Source organism: Mesoplodon densirostris, chromosome 4, assembly GCF_025265405.1.
Source record: "Mesoplodon densirostris isolate mMesDen1 chromosome 4, mMesDen1 primary haplotype, whole genome shotgun sequence".
Lineage (NCBI taxonomy): Eukaryota > Metazoa > Chordata > Mammalia > Artiodactyla > Ziphiidae > Mesoplodon > Mesoplodon densirostris.
Window position 1 is genome coordinate 96,180,702 of NC_082664.1, and position 22,141 is coordinate 96,202,842.

At 42.6% G+C, this 22,141-nt stretch overlaps 1 protein-coding gene across 1 annotated transcript in view; it reads left to right on the top strand.

Annotated features, from left to right (window-relative positions):
* The first annotated feature begins 1,051 nt into the window (after positions 1–1,051).
* The window catches only part of GLDN (gliomedin), a 65,706-nt gene continuing 44,616 nt past the window's right edge, over positions 1,052–22,141 (top strand). The window contains exon 1 of the mRNA XM_060098378.1: positions 1,052–1,414. Within this exon, the coding sequence (XP_059954361.1) occupies positions 1,052–1,414 (363 nt within the window). The remainder of the gene's footprint in view (positions 1,415–22,141) is intronic.

Here is a 22,141-nt window from a genome sequence, read left to right on the forward strand (position 1 = left end):
GGAGGGGGATACAGTGAGCCTTGAGGCACAGCAAGCAAATGAGCTAACAGGAAATGGTGGAGGCTGTAAGGGGTAGCCAGGAGGTATGAGGCAACTGCCCCCCTCAAGTAAGACAGGCTAAGTAAGGTAAGGTCCAGCAGGGACCCAGAGTCACAACCCTTCAGCCAGAAAGCACCTCAGAATCAGTCCAGAGTGGTCTTGGGACATGCTCAGAGTCCCCCAGCTGGGTAGCAGCAGGATAGGGTTAGAACCAGTTCTCCTGATTTCCACTCTGGAGGTTTTTTTCTCATCACCTTGCTACCTCCCAGATATGGGTCTCATGGGAGAGTTCTTGGCCTGTCACATCCTGAATAATCTCCCTTCACAGATGATTCCTGCTTGTCATGCAGAGCTGGGCTTTTCTGGTCCTGATGGGTGGCTTTTTTAACCCTCCAATGCCAGCCGTTTCCCTGTCTCTAGCCATTCCCTTCCTAGGAAAGATCGAGTGGGGTCTTCAGTAGCCACATGAGGCCTTATGACCCTGGGGAGGAATGATAGGCAGCCTGGGACCCAGCCCAGCAGCAGACCTCCCAGGAACAGTGGGCACATGCCTTGGCATCTGGGCATGCTGATCCTTTTCTCCAGAGAGGGCAGTGTGGGGGGAGGAGGGGGTGGAATCCAGCGACTTCTCAGGCCATAAGAATTCCTGCTCTCCCCCTCAGTCTGACCCTCGTTCTGCCCGTCTGGGCCACGGCAATGCCCACGCGCAGGGCAGCGGGGGAAAAAGAAGGAGAGACGGGTTTGCTGGTTTGCTTGGCCGGGCACCAGGAGCGTGAGCCCTGCCACCCTCCGCGGACTGTCTCCACTCGCTCCTCTCCCCCTCTCCGCCTGCCTGTCCCTCCGGGCTGCTCGGGCGCCACCACTACTGTCCCCAATCCGCCCCGCCAGCCGGGCCAAAGGGCGGCGTGACTCACGGCGCTGCCACCAGCCCACAGCTTGCCCACAGGGTATAAAGGCTGCGGGGTTGAAAGGCGGCAGAGCCTTGCCCGACCCGGCCCGAGGCGCACAGAGTATGGCCGGAGGCGCGGAGCGAGGCCGCGGGGGCGCGGGCTGGGGGCTGCGCGGCGCCCTGGCCGCCGTGGCCCTGCTCTCGGCGCTCAATGCTGCGGGCACGGTGTTCGCGCTGTGCCAGTGGCGCGGGCTGAGCGCGGCGCTGCGAGCGCTGGAGGCGCAGCGTGGCCGGGAGCAGCGCGAGGACAGCGCCCTGCGCGCCTTCCTGGCGGAGCTGAGTCACGCACCTCACCGGGCGCCCACGCCACCGCCAGACCCTGTGAGCGCCGCGCGCAACAAGCGCAGCCACGGCGGGGAGCCGGCGCAGCACATCCGCGCCGAGAGCCACGACATGCTGTTGATGATGACCTACTCCATGGTGCCGGTAGGCGGGGGCTCAGCTCCCCTTGACGCGCCCCCGCCGGGGTGGGCGGCGTACAGTGTGGGGAGAGAGCCCTAGACGCCATCTCCTCCCCTGGCCAGATGGCAGAGTGCCGTGGGGAGAGGTCCTGGGTGTGAGCCCTCTGGGGAAGTCACCTTGGCAAGCACCTTAGCCCTCTGGGGTCAGTTTTCTTCATTGTTAAATGGGTGAGGGAGTGAAGGGTTAAGTCTTCCATCTCTGACGTCGTTCAGCCTGCAGATAAATGAGGGGAGCAGGCAGTGTTTTTAAGAGCCTACTTCCTAACTTTGGACATAAGTTTTCACCTTCTGATGTGCCAGGAGCCACAGCAGCCCCGGGCTGTGCCTGTGCAATTCGTAGGGGCCCCCTGAGAGCACGGAGGTAGCATTTCTGAGAGAGCGCAGGCTTCTTCAATAAAGGGATTATTTCCCTGGCATGATCTAGTGGTCTGGCGTTTCACCTGGCCTCGGGTCATCAGCACAAGACTGCCGACCTAATAGTCTGTTTAAGTGAAAACAATCAGCCCTAATTTTACCAACCCCCGGGACCTTTCTACAGAGAAACTTAATCTTGTGTCTAAAGTGGTTATAAATAGTGGAAATCAACATAGAGCAATTTTCTTAAAACGCAATGTCAAAGCTGAGGTTCATCATATGGGCTCTGAGCAGTCTATGGAACTTCAGAAAATGTCAGCGTGTGCTCTCGCAGGAGCGTGTATCCAGGGAGAGTCCATAGCTTTTCGTTAGATTTTCAAAGGGGCTCCATTGCACTACCCCCAGAAGGTTTAAGAAACGCTGCTGTTAAAAAAAAAGTCTTTAAATCAAAGCCTCAAAAATCTTTTTTCCAGTGTTAACTTTCTTTGCTTTTGCTGATTTTATCTCAGTAATTAACAATTACATTTAGATCACATTGCAGTTCCCCATTTCATTTCATTATCCGTTACAACCGCTATGGTCTTATTTCACTTTAAAATTACAAAGATTTCAGTTCTGTCACCTCAAGTCAAGTGTGAGCCATATTTTGGAATCCTAGGTATTTGAAGATAAATCCACTTAAACCTGTTATAGAAGCTTTTAAATATCTTACATGAGCTGAAGTGCTTTTAAAACTACATGGAAGACTTCCCTGGTGGCCCAGTGGTTGGGAGTCCGCCTGCCAATGCGAGGGGGGGAGGGGGGAGGAGAGGAGGAGGGTGGGGGAACAGTTCGAGCCCTGGTCCGGGAGGATCCCACATGCGGCAGAGCGGCTGGGTCCCTGCGCCACGGCTGCTGAGCCTGCGCTCTGGAGCCCCCGCGTGAGCCACAATTGCTGAGGCCCGCGCGCCTGGAGCGCATGCTCTGCGGTGGGAGGGGCCACCGCAATGAGGGGCCCGAGCACCTCGGCTGAGAGTGGCCCTGGCTCGCCGCGGCTGGAGAGGGCCCGCGGGCAGCGGCAGGGACCCAGCGCAGCCAAAAATCAATCAATCAATCAAGGAGTATTTTATATAAAAAAGATAAAATAAAACTACATGGAAGTACTATACACTTCAAACACATCTTTTGAGAAAGATCACATTTTCCATTCCTGGATTCAGTTTTTACCCACGTTATCATTTAGAAATCTGGGCCCAAGCAAAAATTTCAAAAAGAACTCTGTAAAACGAAGAAATCTCCTTAAGGGAATTCACTCTTTCTTGGCTCTCCACCACGCATTTTGAGGGGTTTTTGAAATCGTCTGAGAAGGATGCATCTGAACATCAACATTTTATATTTTTAATCCTGCTTTTAAGGTAGAGGCTTATGTATCCAAATTGCATCCTGTTCAGTCATTAACCCAAGAGGACGCAGAGACTCATTTCTGTGTCAATATGAAAGCTGATTTAACTATCGCCACCTGCTCTGTTGCAAGTCAGCAGAAACATTACATTTGTCAGGCTGAGAAGCACTTGTAGATTATTGCCAACTCATCCCCCACTTGCAGTGGGTGTGCTTTGACCTTTTGGAGTCACTGAGGGACTTTCTATGCAGGCCAGGAGAAAACCACTATCATATTCCTCTTGGGAGTAGTTCTCAAACAGTAGGCTTAGGGATCACCTGGGAACATATTAAAAATGCAGATTTCAGGGCCCCACCCTCAGACTTGTAGAATTATAATCTCCAGAATCGGCTTCCTTAAGAAGTCCCCTGATCCCCATTCCCCCACCTTCCCAACCCCTTGATGAGTTTGATACAGGTGGTCTAGCTGCCACACTTTGAGAAAAGCTCCTCTAGACCATGGCTTCTCTAACTTTAATGTGCATGTGAATATTTGGGGGATCTTGTTAAAATACAGATTCTGATTCAGAAGGTCTAAGTTGGGGCTTCTGCATTTGTAGCAAGCTCCCGCTGACATCAGTGCTGCTGGTCTGAGAACAACACTTTGAATAACACCGTTCCAGAGCAGTGGTTGCACATTGAAATCATATGGGGAGTTTAAACATGACTGATGCCTAGGCCCCACCTCCCAGAGATTCTGAATTAATTGATAAGGGTGGTGCCCACTCACCAACACAGAGGACCTTAGCATGCCTTCCCGATGACGGTCAGCTATGTTAAGCATCTCACTCTCATCAGTTCTCCCTCGAGGTCTCTACTTTGGGCAGAGGAACCAACTTAATTGGTGAAAAGCCCTTTACATACTTTATTTTAGCAACACTCTCACCATTCACCTTTGCAGATTTTTTGCATTTTTACTCTCTGTTTTTCTCAGAACAGAGAATTATTCACATGAGGAAACAATTTTTAAGAACTTTCTCAGGGAACCTTGAGCAGAAAAGCTGCTAAGAGAACTACTTAGTGTACAGCATGGAGGTCAATGTGCCCACTTCTGAAGGCTGAAGTCTACACTTTCCCTCGCCCTTTTATATAGCACCAGTAGGTCTTGAATGAGGGTGAAATCAGAAGTCCCATGTCCTTAGAGATCTAGGAACAAAGAAGTAAGCTGTATGCAGACTAATTTCAGCATTTCAAAAAGTCTTCCAAAATGGCTCATTTATCCAAGATGAGCCTTCTTAAGCCAACTGACACTTCTAAGTTCTGTGCTTTTGGCCCTAAGTACATCAACTCAGTGTGGTCATTCTGGTTAGCACAGTCTGTCCGGAAACTGATTGGCAGCTGTAAATGACTTTGTTAAAAGGGCAACATAACTAATTATTACTTAATTACAGTTAGTTTGGTACAGCCAAACACATTAAATCTTTAAAAGTAAGTGGGTACTTTGGAGAAAAGTAATAAAAGGGGCCCTGGGTACCAGTGACTTGACCAGTAATGGAACCCATCTGCCAGGAACTCCTGCAGGAGTTGCTGCTTCTGTTTAGTCTCCACTCCCTCGCCACCCCTCTTCTCCCTCTTCCTCTCATCAGCTGCTCTCTCTCACCCATTCTTCAGGTCTCACTCCTATGGATGTTCTGGTAGCTTTATCATCCTCCCTGAAATCTTGGGTCGAGCACCCAAGAAAGTTTTACTTCTCACAATGTGCACCTTAACAAGCTTTAAATGGATCAAAGATTTACATTTAAAAAATGAAAGTCTAAAATTGCTAGAAGAAATATGAGTAAATTCATTTTTAATTTTGGAATGGGGAATACCTTTCTTTCAAACTATAACTCAAAAGACTGAGGCAAACAATAAATAAATAAGTAAATTTAACCACATTTAAAAAGCACACACAACAACAAAACTGCATCACAAACAATAAAAACAAACGCATACACCATAAACAGAGGCAAAAGATAAATGACAAACTGGAAAGAAATATTTGCAGCTCATATCATAGGTACAGGGCTACTCTTCTGAATATATATAGCAGTTCTAGAAGTTGATTTAAAAAGATAAGAATTTAATAGGGAAATCTGCAACAGAAATAGGAATCCAGTAGGAGTATGGAACAGATAGTTCTCAGGAAAAGAAATACAAATTTCTCTTAAAAACACAGGAAAAGAACTCTTGATTCAAAAATGCAAATTACAACTGCTCTGAAATATAATTTTTACCTGTCAGAATGACAACTGCAAAAGTTTGTCGACATATTCTGTTGGGGAAACTGAAGGGAAACAGACATGCTCTTGCATTGCTGTTTGGAGTGCAAAATGCTACAACCCATATGGGAGCCAATTTGGCAATACCTTTGAATTACAAACCCATTTACCCTCTGACCCAGTAATCTTGCTTGTGGGAATTTATCCTGCACAACAGACTTTATCACCTCTGAAATGACGTATGCACATAGTTATTCATTGCAGAATATTTGTAAAAACTAAAGACTATTAACCTGTGTCCACTACAGGACTAGTTAAATAAACTGACCTATACATCCACTGGGATACGAGGTAGCTGTAAAACAAGAATAAGTAAATTCTCTATGTTCTGCTATGGGAACAATCCCCAGGATGTGTGTGTGTATATATATATATATATATATATATTTTTTTTTTTTTTTTTTTTTTTTTTTTTTTTTTCGGTACGCGGGCCTCTCACTGTTGTGGCCTCTCCCGTTGCGGAGCACAGGCTCCGGACGTGCCGGCTCAGCGGCCATGGCTCACGGGCCTAGCCGCTCTGCGGCATGTGGGATCTTCCTGGACCGGGGCACAAACCCGTGTCCCCTGAATCGGCAGGCGGACTCTCAACCACTGCACCACCAGGGAAGCCCCCCAGGATATATTTTAAGTGACAAAAGTACAGGAAGAAGGGGGAAAAAATAAATGAAATTAACAAAAGTATTTAATTAGAGAGGGTGGGGATGAGGTGGGAATGAGCCTTTCACTGCATAGCTTTGTGCATCATTTTGACTTTTGAACCATGTGATTGTGTTACTCTTATCGTGAGTGAAAAGGCCATAAGCACAAGGTTACATGGCAGCTGCCCCTGGGCTGGGGGCCATAGGGCATGGTAGGGACTGCTCCAGCCCAAGGTTCATGTGCTGTGTCTATAGGGGAGGCTTTTGCTGGTGGCTGCTGTATGAGAATGAGAGCCCAGTGTGCCTGATCTTTTGATTTTGTCAAGAAAAGTAAAAAGCTGACTTTTTATGTGAAATCTCTTGGCTTTGAAGTATTGACAAAAATTCCCTCAAAATGTTTTTGAATTGACTGGCAGTGTGTTGGCCAAACAACACTCACATTGTTAGGGGCCAAGCTTAGTTTGCAGCAGGCTCATCTCATAATAATGAGTAGTTTTGAACAAAAATGCCTTTATTTAGTTCCAGCACAACCTCCACCCCCACCACTGATTTCCCAGCCTGGTTCTGAAAGGATAGTGGTATCTATGCCATTGTTATCATTATTGGTGATTAAATGGAGATGGTTTTTTGCATTCAGTTTGGTTTGGTTTGTTTCATTTTGTTTTGTTTCTGGCTGTCTCTAAACATTAACTCCACCTTCGGAGGATGGAGATTTCCTGTCACTATGGCTTTTCAAAAACATGTGTTCTGAAGGTCATTCTCAAGGAGGAGATTCCAGCTATGTTAAGCAGTAATGCATTATAGCAAACAGAACTTTTCATGATGACTGCTATGAGGTACACTTATATGGATCTATGCATTATCTTGTTTACAGGGGACAAAAATCACATTACCTGTAGTTACAGCTTCTGCTTGTATGGATGCTATATTTCCTTGAAGGAAAGGAAGGTAACCCTTGCCTTTCCCCCTCGAACTGGGTCACTTCCAGGGTGTAAAAGCTGAGGATTTAGACCAGGGGTTAACAAACTATGGCCTAAGGTCAAACAAGCCTGCTACTTGTTTTTGTGCGGCCCATGACTTAAGAATGATTTTTAAATTTTTAAATGGATAGGAAAAAAAAAAGAGTAATAATATTTCATGACACATGAACATTATATGAAATTCAAGTTTCAGTAACCATAAATAAAGTTTTATTGGAATGCATCCATGCCCACTTGTTAATGTATTGTCTGTGGCTGCTTGACACATGACAACCATAGAACTGAGTAGTTGCACCAGAGACCATACGGCCCACGAAGACTAATATATTTTCTGTCTTGTCCTTTGCAGAAAACTTTGCCAACCTCTTATTTAGACAGTGGTCCATGGGAACGGAGGGGTGCTAGGGATGGTTCCTTTGGAGAGCTAATTTAGTAAAATCAGGGTTCTTCTAGCATAGGGTTAACCCTGGAGTTTAAGACCTCCCACAAGGAAACAGAGCTGCCCTGAGACTGTGGTTTCACTCTAGAGGGAGGCTGTGGGGCTGAGCCAGCCCTCAAGCCTTTGCTCCCCATAAGCTGACTTCCCAAGTCAAGAGCAGTCAGTGTTAGGACAGCTTTTAGCCACCCATTTAACCCCATGTCTAGGCCTTGTTTCACACCCCATCTATTCTCTTCAGTTGAAGGGGAGAAACATATACCCCATTAGGTCCTGTCACATGAAGTGGACCCTGATGAGAGCTCAGAGGCCTGATAGAGCAGAATAAAAAAAGACTGGGCAGCCAAAGTAATAACCCACATGGAGAGACTGGGAGGTGGGCTTCCGTGGCCTTCCTCATAGCAGCATGTGCACATGGGCACTTGGGATGTCACACCTGATACTGTGGGGTTAATTTGCATGTTAGAAGCCATTTCCAGGTATCAAGGGTAAGAAAGAATTTGAAGCTACATCTCTGCTAAGACTGTGTCTGGTATTGGTACTGTGAACACAGCCATAAACTTCACTCATGTGAAGTATGATGGTATGTGAGGTATGTGATGATGGTATGTGAGGAAGACAGGAGAAAGGTGGCCCCTTAGCTACATCCTTCAGACACTTTCTTCATTGACACATATTTTGCACACATGCAAATAAAGCATTCAGTGTAGATATACAGTTGTCATGATTCTCTAAGGACTTATGTGAGAAACAAATGGGTCAAGACTGAGCATCTGGACCCGTAGGGACAGGGAAGTTGTGTTGACCACATTAAAGGCATTAAACCATTTGGACCTGCTCTCAGGTCCTGTGGCTATTCAAAAGTTCTTAGCTTCTTTCTAGCCAAAGCAGCAGAGGTGAGGGCAGCAGGAACAAGCCTGCTGAGCCTTTACAGCCTGAGCAGGATGGACCTGCTGGGGCCTCGTGAATTGTCCACTCTCATCTTTTTCTGCTATTTCCCTGCCTTTCCTTCAACCTTCACTGCCACTGTGCCAAGGATAAAATGAACTCAAAGTCATGGTCCCCCCCCTGGAAAAGTGCCACCCCACTCTGGGGAGACAGCAGAATCCCTCCGACCTGCCTGTCATTTTGTACCACTGCCCACTAGATGACAGGCTGAGAGATTCTTGGGCGGAGAGCCCTTTCTGGGTGAGTTGCAGCACAACTGCTCAGATCACGGGTCTTCCAGTGCCAAGGGGCTGTTCATCCTCTGTAAAGCCCGTGTCTCAGGATCCATCTTTGGCTGGGCCAAGCTCACCTCCACGTGGTGCTACTGCCACCTTCAGCCATTGTGTTCCTGCCCTTAACTTGAGAGACCCGGGGTTCCTTCTTCACAGTCAGGTTTGCAGCCCAATTCTCTCTCCCTGATGCTTCCCTGAGGTATGTTGTGGCAGTCGTCTGACCCACGAGTCGGACGGATTCTCAACCCGGGCCCACAACTTGGTAGCTGGGCAACCTTGGGCAAGCCTTTTAATTTCCCCAACCCTCAGTTTCCTCCTCTGTAAGACTGAGATAATAGTATGCACCTCATAGGGCTGTTAGGAGGTTTAAGGGAAATAATGTAGGTAAAGGACAGTGCCTGGTATAGTCAGATTTCCAGTAAGTGATCATTGTTGCTGTTACTGAGATTAATCACTATGACTTTATCATGTAGCCCTCCTTGTCCAAAGCCCTCGGTATCTTGTTTCTGGGTTTACTCTTCATCTCCACTTTCTTCAGAATGCCAAGTTGTCTGATCATATGTGCTTTTATCAGCTGCTGCTTCTGGATCATATTTGGCCTTTTGAAGCCTAGGGTGACATCACACCAACCTAAATCATCTTGTCATTGAAAACAAAACAGAATTAGCCTTGATATGGGAACAAGGCTTCTTCAACAGTTCAGGCTTTCCTGGGGCCTCACCCCTGTTTCATGGCCACTGATGACGAGGTTTGACACCCACTAGAATAGAGTCACATTCACCCCATTTCTGACTGGCGTAGCTGTTAACTCCTGCTGATTCCTGTTGGCGGCAGTCCTGAAAAAAGTTTTGGGTGCTTTCATTTGGAAAATTGACAAAATGTGAGTGGAAGGTAGAGCAAAAAACTTCTAAGAAAGGAGAACAATTTACTTCTTAGGGGTCTCATGTTCTCTAGGATATAGGTACCTATGTGAGAACTATCAAAATAGTCTTTATATCTGATAAAACATACTTATCTGGGAAAAAAAGACATTTAAAAAAAATCTACATTATTCAAACTCTCCTTCCCTCCCTCCCCCCCGCACCAGAAAAAAATCCTTGGCCAAATCTAGTTGACATTCAAGCTTCATTTACATGCATTTTATCTACAGACTAAAGGTCATGTTGTGTAAAACAAGATGATGATTTTAGGTTGTAATTCTTCTACAAAGGGAGCATTTTTCAGCCCATCAGTTGCTTTTTTTTTTTTATGTAGCTCTTTGGGTTTTAATAGCTCTATATTTTAAGTAGATATAATTTACTTCTAGTCTGACTAAAGTTGAGACACAATTTTCTTTACTGAAAGGTAGAGTTAAAACAACAAGGCCAACTAAAGATCACTTAAAATGCAATTTGTTCTGAACACAATAGGTAGAATAACCCCTTCATCTTGCCACTCAGAAAGTTTCTTGTGCTTATCAAAGTGCTGGGAACTTTGGAGATCCTGCATTGGCTGTATGTAAAAACTGAGAAGGACTTGGAAATGGATTGTGGATAACTGTACCCAAGCTAAAATGATGAGCTGGCAGCTGCAAAATAATTCCCCAGTTTTTCAGTAACTTAATGTGATTGGTGTCTGGAATCCTTTCACTCAAAGGTAGAAAAGGGGGCTTCCCTGGTGGCGCAGTGGTTGAGAGTCCCCTGCAGATGCAGGGGACACAGGTTCGTGTCCCGGTCTGGGAAGGTCCCACATGCCGCGGGGTGGCTGGGCCCGTGAGCCATGGCCGCTGAGCCTGCGCGTCCAGAGCCTGTGCTCCGCAACGGGAGAGGCCACAACAGTGAGAGGCCCACATACCGCAAAAAAAAAAAAAAAAAAAAAAAAAAAGGTAGAAAAGGCCTTCTCCCTTTAGGCAGCATTTCAGGACCTTGGAATCAATCCCTCTGAACAGGAAGACCTTTAGAGAAAAATCCTTTACAGTAAGCATCAGGGCAGTGACAAAGAGAGAAAATCAATCCTCACTAAAGTGATGAAGGCAGGTTTCATGGAGGAGACAGAACTTGTAATGGGCAATGAAGTGTTGGTGAGATTTGAGCAGGCAAGGAGGGAAAATCATTCCAAGTGCAGGTAATAACTTGAGCCAAGGTCTAGGGACAGGAATGAATGTGGTACAAGGCTTGGAAAAGCAAGAAGCTTTCCTGCACTGGGGAGTTTGGGCTATGGGAGAGGAATTAAGATGGCTACATGAGAGAGAGCCTTGAATTTCTACTTTTGAAAAGTTGAGAATGAATCTGATGGGCAATTGGGAGAATTTTTCAAGGGGCAATCATGAAGAATGTGGTTTTATAGGACTGGTCTGGCTGTACAATGCAGGAAGGACTGCACAGGGGAGAGACAAGAGACAGGGAGAAAGTTAGGAAATTATTGCATTAGTCCAGGCAGGAAATGGTTCTGTCTGGCTAAGGTGATGGCATCAGAAATGGAGAAGATACAGATCCTAGAAATACCAAGAAATAAGAATGCATTGAATTGGGAACTAATTGGATATAAGAAAGAGAAAGGAACCACCTGGTCCAGATCCATCCAAAGATGGTGGCATCATGGACAGAATTGAGGAACCTAAAGTGGGTTAGTTTAGAAGTGAGGATGCTAAATTTGTTTTGAGACTGAATATGAGAGGGAAAAAGAGGGAAGGAAAACTGAAGACTAAAAGAATATTCAAGGAAAGGAGAACCCATTTCTTCCAAGAAGAATTCTGTCTTCTCCATGAGAGAGGTCTTTACAAGTCTAAAAAGTAAAAGGCAGACCCGAAAGCCTTTATAATGAGTGCTGGAATCATACTATGTGTTTACTCCTAGCTCCCCTCTTAGCTGTGTGACCTTTAACAGATCACTCAAACTCTCTGAATCTCAGTTTCCTCATTCTTAATAAGGCAATGACAGTAGTATCTACCTTAGGTGTTATCATAAGGATTCAATTCAATAATCCATGTGAAGTCCTTAGCATGGTGCCTAGAACTCAATATATGTTAGCTTGTTGTTACTGATATGTAGTATTTCTCAAATCCTTCCTTTTTGTGCTTCAGGGACTTTTGAAGCCTTGTAATTAAAACAATGGATATTGAATCAATAGAACTTGCCAGAGAATGGGCAGGTTCTAGAATAACTCCAAGGTCTGGCATCTCGGGTGCCATAAGGGAAACACACAGACTTCTAGAAAGAATGTTATTTCCCAGAGAGTCATTTTTATGGTTCATGGGTTCAATATATATATGCTGGGTATTGAACTTAAGGACGTTAATTATACTAAGGATAATTTGCAAATATTTTATTCATGTTCAAGGTGAACTCATGCATTTATCCTTTCATAGACCAAATCTTTTTGAACCCCATAGGAACAGCATGTTTGTCAAACCAACAGTTCCATCCAGCCAGTTTTCTGATGCTAACATCATCAACAATTATTTTGTGGGTGAGCATCTCAACCCAAGGACCTCCTCTAAATATTTTCTGGGCTAACCACTTGTAGCTATTCTCTGAGCGGAGAGTAGGTTGACAAAACATCTTCACAAATGTTTTTGCTATGTACAAAGAATGCCAAAGGGCAGAGTTTGGGATAATGGATTAATTCTTTGTCCATTCCCCCAACATTGGACAAGTTACTTAACTATGGTTTATGTATACTTTTCTGACTATAAGGTGAAGATAAGAATGCTTAGATAAAAATCAAAAATTAACTGAAGATGCTTGTTGAAGGGAACAATGTGAGCACAAAATATTGTTATTAACAGTTAGTGAGAGATTATTCCAGGAGTACTCCTGCTTCAGAAAACTCCATTAGAGGCCTGGGGGAGACAAGTGATTCTTAGCTCACTTCAAAACACTCATCTCTTCCACCCCTAACCTCTTCTGCACTTATTGTCTGTATCACACAACTAAAACTTTGTTTGTGTACAGTTTTGGTCTCTAATTTGTCATCTTTGGTCACCTTGTCTCTTTAAATATATCTCCACTCTTTGCTAGACCTCTAGTGAGGTATTTGATGAATACCGCTTCACTCATAAAATGCATCCACAATTCAGCAAGGGCAAATATATACTAAGGTATCTGCCAGTCTCTGAACCTAGTTCCTTTTCATACTAAGAGTTTTGGAGGTGTGTGTTAGTTTCGGCATGTAGTTACTGAGCACCTACTATATCACAGGCGCAACTGTGGGTGCACAAGAAACAGTATGAATAAACCATGTAAATCCCTGTCCTGTTGGGGTTTATGTTCAGTGGGGGAAGGGGGGAGGAGCAGACAAGAACCAAAGTAAATAAGTAAATTATCTACAATATTAGAAAGTGATGAGTGCTGTGAAGAACAATAAAGCAGCGTTGAGGACTAGGGAGCAGGAAGGGGAAGATGCAACTGGAAGTCTTCTGGGTGGGGAAGGCCTCACTAAGAAGGTGATATTTGAGCAAAAACTTGACGGAGGTGAGGGAGTGAGCCATGTGGAAATCTAGGGGAGGGCTGTTCAGGCAGAGGGAACAGCAAGTGCAAAGACCCTGAGATAGGAGAGTGTCCCCAGAGCACAAGGAACAGCAAGAAGACTGGGAGGGGATAACTGGGGGAAGGAAGGACAAGAGGACCAGTTCAAGTAGGGCCTTGCAGGCTGTTGTGAAGACATTGGCCTTTATGGGGAGTCTTTGGATGATTTTAGGCAGAGGAGTGATATGATCTGACCTGCCTTTTCAAAGGATCACTATGATGGAACTAGACTCTCTGTGTGGGGAGGGTGGGCAGTGGTAGCAGGGAGGCCATTTATTTAGCTACTGCAGTGAAAAAAGACAGTGGCTGAGACCAGGGTGGTAGCAGTAGAATGATAAATGGACAGTGTCTAGATATGTCTGATGTCCAGCTGATGGAATTTGCTGACAGCTTGAATATGAGGGGGGGGGGGAAACGGAGTTCAGTGACTTCAGGGTTAGTGGCCAAGCAGTGCAAAGATAGAATTGCCATTAATGAGACAGAAGAATTGCAGATGGAATAATTTTGAGGGGAATATCAGGAGTTCAGTTTGGGGTATGTTGACATTGAGATTCCTGTTAGATGTTCAAGTGAAGATATTGAAGAGGCAGCTGAATACCAGAGTCTGGGAGGGAAGGAATTCCAGTTGGAGGTATAACCAGGAAATAGTGGAGATGCTGAGCATGATAATACTCATGACCTGGACACAGGGACGTTCTAACCAAGAGTCTATCTACTTCTTACTAAACCCAGATTATTTTACTTAAAACTCTTGTATAAACAACTGATTATATTAATTAACTATATTGCAAGCTTTTTGTACCCAGAGATTGTCTTACTTACCTTTATAAACATAGGGCCCAACTTATCAAGTATTTGTTAATGAATAAATAGGTACTTCTAAGTCATCAGAAGTACCTTGGAAAGAAGTTTAAAAGAAATCTTTCAGGGATTAGGTAATATGTAAGTCAGTATAACAGATGCTAAGCGCCTGTTCTGGGCAGTGTGGGTGCACACTGTGGTGATAGGAAAAACAAGAAAGGAGCCCTCAGGGAACTCATCGGCTAGTGGGAGGGGAAAATCCTCAAGCACATATGACACAGCAAAGGATAGTAAGACCCTAAGAGAAGTAAGAATAAAATCCAATGGGCAATCAAGAAAAGTTTCAAGAAGAAGGTGGCATTTGAGCTGAAACTTGGGGGATGGTCAGGGCTTCAGAAAGGGAAAAAGGCCCTTGAACGGCAGGTGGTTCGTTTTAGGTGGAGCATGATAGAGGGAGATGTAAAAAATGTCTGAAGTCCTGGCCTTCATTCTTGAAATTTATTTTGAGTATAGAATTGAGAATGTTTCCCTTTTAGTACTTGAAAGACGTCACCCCACTATCTTCTCACTTGCCTGTTTGCAATGAGAAGCCTGCTGTTCTTGTCTTTGTTCCTCTCTGTGGGTTGTGTCTTTTCTTCCCCTGGCTGCCCCTAAGATTTACCCTTTACTGAAAGTTTTAAGCAGTTTTATTATTATATGCCTTGGTGTCATTTTCTTCATGTTTCTTTTGCTTGTGTTTTGCTGAGCTTATTGGAAATGTGGGTTTATAGTTCTCATTAAAATTGGGAAATTTTCTGCCATTATTTCTTCAGATACTTTTCTGCCCACCCTGCCAGCCAGGGACTCTAATTACACATATATTGGGCTACTTTAAGTTTTTCCACAGCTCACTGATGACCTGTTTGCTTTTTAAGTCTTTTTTCTCGATGTGTTCCGTTTTGTCTAGTTTCTATTGTTATGTCTTCAAATTCATTAATCTTTCTTCTGCTCTTAGTCCCACTCAGTGTACTTTTCACCTCAGACATTCTAACTTTCATTTCTATAAGTTTGAATTTGGTGTTTTTTTATATTTTTTAAATTTCTATTTAATATGTTCAGTCTTGCCTCTAGCTTCTTGAATGTTCTCTTTCCTGCTGAGGAATGAAGAATTCATTCATTCACAGCTTACTATGTGGAAAGCTATTGGCTATGTGTTGAGGTTATAAAAATAAACAAGATATATACTTCCCCTCCCCGAAATGCTTACAATTAGTGGGGAACAAACAAGTAACCAGGCAATGACAAGATTTCCCTGATGGGAGAAGTGAGGGATGCTGTGGGGGAGATAAGAACATCTCCAACCTGAGGTGGGGAAGAAAGACTTTTGGGAAAGCAACATCAGAGCTACAGCTAGGATGATATACAAAGTGTGAGAATGACTAGGAGTTTTGCAACTTTTTTTCTGATTTTTAATGTTTCCATTATAGTAACTTGGAAAATACAGAAAGATATAAAAACTCTAATTTTAAAAGTGTTTTGCATGTTAATAAGTTAACAAAGCATGGTGACTTATGGAGAAGTTACCCTGTGATCCTTTCTGGTTTTATTTTTTTTTTTTAATTGCTGAAGAATCATCAGGAGAAGAACAAAAAGAGCCCCACCTCGTTAGTCAGGACTCTGTTCTCAAGGTCTGAGTTCACAGGGAGTTTTCTGGGAGAGGAAAACGGAGCGAGAGAGAGAGAGAGAGACTGCAGGAACTGAAAGACACTGGAACAAGCCCTTGTTTTTGGTGGTACAGGGTAGACTTCTCAAAGTGTGGGTGGGGGTCATCTTCATCAAAAAGACCTGGGAGCATCTGTTTAAAAATGCTGATGTCTGGGCTACATTCTGGATCTGCTGAGTCAGAATCAGTGGAGGTTGAGTCTGGAAATCTGTATGTAGATTACACTCTAGGTGATTCTAATACATCCTAAATTGGAGAATCACTGGCCAGATCGGGTGGGAGAAGATATTAGAGGCTTGGTAGTTTGATGTTTAAAAGAGGAGGGCCCAGGAGAGGGTTCAAGATGGCAGCATAGGAAGATCCTGAACTCACCTCCACCCACAGACACAACAAATCTACAACTACATATGGAATAATTCCCTCTAAAAAGGACATGAAAACTGAATGAACAGAGTCTCCAGAACAAAAGGTAAAAGGACAACATCAAGGCGAACAAGAGAACCAGAAATATGGTCATGCCAGGGAAAAAACCACACCCTAGCCATGGAAATCCACAATCGGGAAGGATCACAAAGGCAGAGTTTTTGTCTGAGGAGCAAGGGATTTGAGCTCCACATGAGGCACCCCAGCCCTTAGATCATGCACAGGAGAGATGAGCACCCAAAACACCTGGCTTTGAAAACCAACAGGAAATATGTCCAGGAAAATTATGGAACTCCAGGGAACAGAAAACCACCACTTAAAGAGCTCATGCACAGACTCACTCAACCTGAAAATCAGTGCAAAAACACCAGATTGAAAGTGCCTGGACTATAGGTGAGGGGGACCCACTTACTAATCTTGAAGTATCTGCCAAAGAGGCAGGAACCAGTTGGGACACTACCCTGGGACTGAGACACTGACGAGAGCCATTTTTGTGACCTCAGGCTGCCTTGCTAATACTGACACTGGAGGGCACCATTTTGGAAATCTCTATATAACCTGTTAGCATCAATGGGCATGCCCCACCAACAGCCCTGCCTACCCCTGTGCCTTGGCCAGGCCTTACAGCCAGCTGTGCAATAACTCATCCACCAGTGCATGAAAGCCAACGTGGCAGGCCACACAGCCATTTCAAGGGCTAGCCCCACCCACCAGCATACAACAGCCACCACAACCAGGCTGCACAACCATTCGTGGGGCCAGCCCCACCCACCAATGTACCGCAGGAGTAGCTACAACCTGGACACAACAGGAGGGCACATGCAGCCCACATAGGGGACACCCCTGATTACTGGCACTGGTGGCCAGGTGGGATTGCACTTCTGAGCCTCACAGGATATCTCCTACATAAGGCCACTTCTTCAAGACTGGGAAAGGTAGCTGATTTACCTAATACATAGAAACAAACACAGAAAATTAGGCAAAATGAGGAGACAGAGGAATATGTTCCAATTAAAAGAACAAGGCAAAACCTCAAAATAGGAACTAAGTGAAATGGAGATAAGCAATATACCTGATCAAGTGTTCATAATAATGATCATAAAGATGCTCACTGAACTCAAAAGAATGGACAAACGCAGTGAGAAATTCACAAAATATAGAATATATAAGAAAATACCAAACAGAAGTTGTAAATGAATTGAAAAAAAATCCAGTAGAGGGGTTCAACAGCAGATTGGATGAGGTAGAAGAAGAAATCAGTGAACTGGAAGACAAAGCAATGGAACTCACCCAAACAGAGCAGCAAAACGAAAAAAATAATTTAAAAAAAATGAAGAATACCATAAGGGCACTTTGGGACAACATCAAGTGGAATAGCATTTGCATTATAGGGGTTCCAAAAGGAGAAGAGAGGGAGAAAATGCCAGAATAATTATTTGAAGAAATTGTGGCTGACAACTTTCCTAATCTGGGGAAGGAAACAGACATTCAAGACCAGGGAGCCTAGAGAGTTCCAAATAAGATGAACCCAAAGAGACACACACTAAGATACATTATGGTTAAAATGGTAAAAGTTAAGGATAAAGAGAGAATCTTAAAATCAACAAGGGAAAAACAACTTGTTACATACAAGAAAAACCCCATATGACTATCAGCAGATTTTTCAGCAGAAACCTTATGGGCCAGAAGGGAGTGACATAACATATTCAAAGTGTTGAAAGGAAAAAGCTTCCAATCAAGAATTCTCTACCAAGCAAGGCGATCATTCAGAATTGAAGGAAAAATTGAGTTTCCTAGTTAAGCAAAAGCTAAAGACATTCACCACCACTAAACTGGCTCTATAAGAAATATTAAAGGGACTTCTTTAAGCTGAAAAAATGGCACTAATTAATTACATGAAAACGTATGAAAGTAAAAGATTTCACTGGAAAAAGTAAATATTATATAAAGCTGGTGGATAATCACCTATAAAGCAACCAGGAATGTTAAAAAAAAAACAAAAGTAGTAAAATTAACTACAATTAAAATAATTAGTTAAGGGATACATAAAATTAAAAGATTTAAAATGTCTCATCACAAGTGTAAAATGTGGAGGGGTGTAAAAATATAAAGGTTTGGAATGTGTTCACATTTAAGTTGCTACCAACTTGGAACAGACTGCTATTTACATAGGATGTTATATGTGAACCTCATGGTAACCACAGGGGAAAAACTTATAGTAAATACCCAAAAGAAAATGAGAAATGAATTGAAACATGCCACTAAAGAAAACCACCAAAACACAAGGATAGAGAGAAAGAGAAGAAGAAAGGAACAAACAGGAACCACAAAAACAGCCAGAAAACAATTAACAAAATGGCAATAAGTACATACCTATCAATAATTACTTTAAATGTAGATGGAATCAATTTTCCAATCAAAAGACAAAGTAGCTGAATGGATTGAAAAAAACCAAACAAGACTCATCTATATACTGCCTACAAGAGACTCACTTCAGAAGTAAGTACACATACACACTACTAATATTTAAAAAGGATAATCAACAAGGACCTACTGTATAGCACAGGGAACTCTGCTCAATGTTATGTGGCAGCCTGGATGGGAGGGGAGTCTGGGGGAGAATGGATATGTGTATATGTATGGCTGAGTTGCTTTGCTGTGCATCTGAAACTATCACAACATTGTTAATTGGCTACACTCCAGTATAAAATAAAAAGTTTTTTAAAAAGTATAACAAAAAAATAATAAGAGGTAAATTTTTTCCAAAAAAAGAAAAAGAAGAAGTAAGTACACACACAGACCAAAGGTGAAAGATGGAAAAAATATTCTATGTAAATGGAAAAGAAAATAAAGCTGGAGTAGATATACTCATATCAGACAAAATAGACTTTAAACAAAGACTGTAATAAAAGACAAAGAAGGGCATTAGATAATGATAAAGGGGTCAATCCAGTAAGAAGATGTAACATTTATAAATGTATATGCACCCAACAGAGGAGCACCAAGATATATAAAGCAAATAGTAATGGACTTAAAGGGAGAAATTAAAAGCAATATAATAATAGTAGGGAACTATAACACCCCATTTACATCAATGGATAAACCATACAGACAGAAAATCAATAAGGAAACAGCAGACTTAAATGACACATTAGACCAGATCTATTTTATTTTATTTTTTTAACATCTTTATTGGAGTATAATTGCTTCACAATATTGTGCTAGTTTATGCTGTACAACAAAGTGAATCAGCCACATGCACACATACATCCCCATATCTCCTCCCTCTTGTGTTTCCCTCCCACCCTCCCTCTCCCACCCCTCTAGGTGGTCACAAAGCACCGAGCTGATTTCCCTGTACCATGCAGCTGCCTCCCACCAGCTATCCACTTCACATTTTAGACTAGATGTATTTTAATACAATAGATGCAGAAAAAGCATTTGTCAAAATTCAATATCCATTAATGATAAAAACTCTCAACAAAGTAGGTATAAAAGGAACATACCTCAGCATAATAAAGGCCATATATCACAGACCCACAACTAACATCACACTCAACAACAAAAAGCTGAAGACTTTTCCTCTAAGATCAGAAACAAGACAAGGATGCCCACTCTAACCACTGTTGCTCAACATAGTATTGGAAGTTCTAGCCACAGCAATTTGGCAAGACAAATTAATAAAAGTTATACAAATAGGAAAGGAAGAAGTAAAAACTGTCACTATTTTCAGATGACATGATAATATACATAGAAAACCCTAGACTCTATCAAAAAATTGTTGGAACTAATAAATGAATTCAGAACAGTAGCAGGATACAAAATCAATATATAAAAATCTGTGGTGGGAATTCCCTGGCAGTCCAGTGGTTAGGATTCTGCGCTTCCACTGCAGGAGGCCCAGGTTCAATCCCTGGTCAGGGAACTAAGATCCCTTAGAGCTGCTTGGTGTGGCCAAAAAAAAAAAAAAAAAAAAAATCTATGACATATCTATACACTAAGAACAAACTGTCAGAAAGAGAAATTAAGAAAACAAACCCATTAGCAATGCAAACCCAAATCAAAAAGAATAAAATACCTAGGAATAAAATTAATCAAGGAGGGGCTTCCCTGGTGGTGCAGTGGTTTAGAATCTGCCTGCCAATGCCAGGGACATGGGTTCGAGCCCTGGTCCAGGAAGATCCCACATGCCATGGAGCAACTAAGCCCATGTACCACAACTACTGAGCCTGTGATCTAGAGCCCATGAGCCACAACTACTGGAGCCTGTGCACTTAGAGCCTGTGCTCCTCAACAAGAGAAGCCACTGCAATGAGAAGCCCACACACCACAACAAAGAGTAGCCCCTGCTTGCCACAACTAGAGAAAGCCTGCACGCAGCAACAAAGACCCAATGCAGCCAAAAATAAATATAAATAAAATAAATAAATTTATATAAAAAAAATTAACCAAGGAGGTAAAAGACCTATATGTTGAAAACTACAAGACATTAATGAAAGAAATTGAAGGAGACATAAATAAGTGGAAAGATATTCTGTGTTCATGGATTGCAATAATTAATATTATTAAAGTGTCCAAGCTACCCAAAGCAATCGCAGATTCAATGCAATCACTATCAAAACATCAATGGCAAATTTCACAGAACTTAAACAAATAATTCTAAAATTTGTACAGAACTACAAAAGACCCTGAATAGCCAAAATAATCTTAATAAAGAAGAACAAAGCTGGGGAAGTATCACATTCCCTGATTTCAAACTATACTATACTATACTGGCACAAAAACAGACACATAGATCAGTGGAACAGAATTAAGAACTAAGAAATTAACCTACACATATATGGACAATTAATATATGACAAAGGAGCAGTAGAGAACATACAATGGAGAAAGACAGTCTCTTCAGTAAATATTGTTGTGAAAACTGGACAGCCATATGCCAAAAAAAAAGGAAGAAAGGAGGAAAGAAACTAGACCACTATCTTACACCATACACAAAAATTAACTCAAAATAAATTAAAGACTTGAAAGAAAGACCTGAAACCATAACCATTACTAGAAGAAAACATAGGCAGTAACCTGATTGACATCAGTCTTAGCTATGTTTTTGTGGATCTTACTCCAAAGGCAAGGGAAACAAAAGCAAAAATAAACAAATGGGACCAAATCAAACTAAAAAGCTTCTGCACAGCAAAGGGAGCCATCAACAAAATGAAGAACAATCTACTGAATGGAAGAAGTTATTTGCAAATCATGTATCCGATAAGAGGTTATTATCCAAAATATATTTAAAAACTCCTACATCAGCAACAAAAAAAAAACCTGATTCAAGAAATGGACAGAGGATCTGAATAGACATTTTTCCAAAGAAGATATAGAGATGGCTAACAGGCACATGAAAAAAATGTTCAACATCACTAGTTATCAGGGAAATACAAATCAAAACCACAATGAGATATCACCTCACACCTGTTAGAATGGCTATTATTGAAAATACAGGGAATAACAAATATTGGGGAGGATGTGGAGAGAAGGGAACCCTTATGCACTCTTGGTGGGACTGTAAATTGGTGCAGCCACTATGGAAATTAGTATAGAGATTCCTCAAAAAATTAAAAATATAACTACCATATGACCCAGCTATTCCACTTCTGGGTATTTACCCGAAGAACACAAAAACACTAATTTGAAAAGATATATGCATCCCTTTGTTCATTGCAGCATTATTTACAATAGCCAAGATATGGAAACAACCTAAGTGCCCATCAATGAATGAATGGATAAAGAAGATGGAATGGAATACTATTCAGCCATAAAACATAATGAAGTCATGCCATTTGTGACAACATAGGTGGACTTTTAGAGTATTATGCTAAGTGAAATTAGATGGAGAAAGACAAATACCCTATGATTTCACTCAAGTGTGAAATCTTAAACAAAAAAACCCAAGAAA